Raw genomic sequence first — 2,908 nt, forward strand, 5'->3', positions numbered from 1 at the left:
CAAACCACACCCACTGCCGTGGAGTCCATTCCCACTCACAGAGTGGAACTGCCCCACAGTATTTCCCAGGCTGTCATCTTGACAGAAGTGACTGCCACGTCCTTCTCCCGTGGAGTGGTTGGTGGGTACAAACCTCTGACCTTCTGGTTAGCAGCCAAAAGTGCTTTAACAACTGTACCACCAGATCTCCTTGGGGGCAGAAAAGCAGCTGAGAAGTCAGGAAGCTTCTGGAAGTCCAAGTTAAAACCTTAACTTTTCTTTTTGAAAGCCATCTTCTTCTCCACAGCCATGCAGCTCCATGGTTCAAACTCCAAGGGAACAGAGAAGAGAGCAAACAGCCCCCCCACCCCCTGCTGCACTCTTCAGAGGCAGCCAAGGCCACTGGTTCCCTCAGAGACCTTCTGACTCCCTGCTCCATGCAACTGGTTCCTACAACTGGATATGTCCTGAAACAAGGTCACAGCACCCGGGCCAACACGGCCATCACCACCTCCGCTGAATAGCCAGGCTCCGCCTGCTGGTGGAACTGGGGCCAGAGGCCAAAAAGAACCCTGCCAGGGCTCACGGGGTGCTTGACCGCGTCAACCGTGTCCTCTGAGCAGCCGTGACCTCCGAGGGTCCTTCAAGAAAAGCAGGGCCAGGCTCACAGAGGGGAGGGAAGGAAGTTGCTCAGCATGGAATGCCACCCGCCTCTCACACAGCCCTACCCAGGCACCCTGACTTCAGTGAGCTCAGTGACACAATGGTTAAAGCGCTCGGCTGCTAATTGAAAGGCCTGCAGTTCCAACCCACCAGCCATTCTGTGAGAGAAAGATGAGGCAGTATGCTTCCATAAAGACTGACAGCCTTGGAGACCCTGTGGGCAATTCCACTCTGTTCTCTAGGACAGAGTCAAATCAACGCGGGTGCAGCACGTTAGGTGTTTTTAGTGTATTCTGACTCCAAGGAGCCCTGGTGGGGCACTGGTTACGCACTGGTCTGGTAGCCGAGAGGCCGGCGGTTCCCAGCTCCACAGTGGCACTGCAGGTAACCTGGCCGTCTGCTCCCATAAGGACTCCATCCCAGGACACCCTGTGGGTGTCTGCCTGTCATCTAGGGGCACTGTGAGTGGGAATCCACAGAACACAGCAGCACGCGGACTCCAAACGCCACAAGGCTCAATAAACTTGGAAAACAGAAAAATAAAGAATCTCTTATTACTAACCGTTAAGTCCTTGGTTAGGAAAGCATTTTCTTTGGGCACTTTCTGGATCTTCCCTGGGCCGATATTTTTACTGATGCACTATGAGAGAAAAGGAGAAATGTTTCATTTATCTGCAAAAATGCACACAAAACTTCTCACATGAATGTAAGCCTCACTAAATTGTTGTTGTTGTTGTTATGGGCCAACGAGTCAGACCCGACTCATAGCGACCGCTCTTTGGGTTTCCGAGGCAGTATCTCTACGGAAGTAGATTGCCCAACCTTCCTTCCAAGGAGTGGCTGGTGGGTTTGAACCGCCAGTCTTCTGGTTAGCAGTCAAATGCCTTAGGCACTACACTACCAGAGTGCCTACCTCACTGAATTAAGGTAACAATAATGTGTGAAAATACAGGGTACTGTGCTCGGTATTCATTTATTCATTCATTTGTTCCACAAATATGTCTTTTCCTTTTTCCAAAATTTGGGTTTTAATTTTTTTCCAAATAGTATTTATTTTGTTGTTGATAAGAATAAACACGCACCAAGTCGACCGTTTCTTCGTGCACAATTCAGTGACCCTAATGGCCCGCTCGGAGCTGTGCAACCATCCTCAGCCTCCTATTCTGAGTAGTTCCTCCCCATGAACATCAACTCACGGCCCCAACGGTTCCTACCTAATCTTCGCAGTTGCCTTTGCCACTTTGATCCCAGACAGACAGTTCCTGAAAGCTCCAATGCTCAAGGCAGACCTTTTTGACCAGTTAAACGAAACTACTGGCTGGGGGGTTGGTTTGGTTTTCTCTACTCCCCAAATCCTTCAGGATGCCCTCCATGTGCTAGCTGGGAGGGACAGATGGCCGAGGCCTGCCCTGAAGTCTGGAAAGGGAGACTGCAGGCACACAGATACTTAGCGGGTGCAGCTTGGCAAGGAGGATCCTGAGAGTGCCGCAGGGAGGCGTCTGGCCTGTGGGGATGGTGGGAGGGAGACAGGGAGAGCGCAGCGGGGGGCTCCCAGGCTGGGTCTTGGACGAGTGTGGGGACGGGCCAGCGGGGAGGGCTGGAGCTCCAGGTGGAGGTGTGGCCGAGCAGCACAGGTGGCGAGGGTTGGCCCTCACGGCCGAGGGCTCCTGGACACAGCTGCTGGCTCGGACGGCCCGGCTGGGTCAGTACGTGAGCACGGGTCCTCAGGCACAGGTTAGCCTTCTGCTGGACTGCGGGTGTGCGTCCAAGGGGGACGAAGGCCACCTTCTCGAGTCCTACAGTGGCTTTGGGGCTTTCCACCCTGACATCCTGCTGGACTGGAGCGGTGCTGCAACAATGGGCTCCAACAGGACCTGTCCTGAGGACGGGGCGGGCCGTCCGTTGGCCTGGTGGACCGGCAGACCCCATCTCTTTGTGCGCCCTTGACTGCGCTTGGCAGGTACTGCGCGTTTTACAAATGCAAGTCCGCGGCGGCCCTGCGTGGAGCCCTTCTATAGGCATCTTGTGCTCACTTTGTGTTTCTGTGTCCCGTGTGGGTCACCCTTACAGTATTTCAAACTTTTTCATCGTGCGATTGCACACTTCCTAGACTACAGTCCAGGGTCAACGTAACTTTTATAAGCACTGGGAAACCGCAAAATGGGACTCGCTTTTCTGCGGTGCTGGCTTTACCGTACCTGGTCTGGAGCTGAAAGTGCAGCGTCTCCAAGGTCAGTCTGTGCACAGTCGCCGAGCCCGCGGCACC

The 2,908-nt window shown here is 54.0% G+C and overlaps 1 protein-coding gene across 1 annotated transcript in view; it reads right to left on the reverse strand.

Annotated features, from left to right (window-relative positions):
* Nucleotides 1–2,908, reverse strand: part of AK7 (adenylate kinase 7) — an 88,698-nt gene that overhangs the window by 29,500 nt on the left and 56,290 nt on the right. Inside the window, exon 7 of the mRNA XM_007944613.1 lies at nucleotides 1,205–1,282. Within this exon, the coding sequence (XP_007942804.1) occupies nucleotides 1,205–1,282 (78 nt within the window). The remainder of the gene's footprint in view (nucleotides 1–1,204; nucleotides 1,283–2,908) is intronic.

The sequence above is a fragment of the Orycteropus afer genome, unplaced genomic scaffold (assembly GCF_000298275.1).
Source record: "Orycteropus afer afer isolate SDZICR_OR568_19922 unplaced genomic scaffold, OryAfe1.0 scaffold00128, whole genome shotgun sequence".
NCBI classification, from domain to species: domain Eukaryota; kingdom Metazoa; phylum Chordata; class Mammalia; order Tubulidentata; family Orycteropodidae; genus Orycteropus; species Orycteropus afer.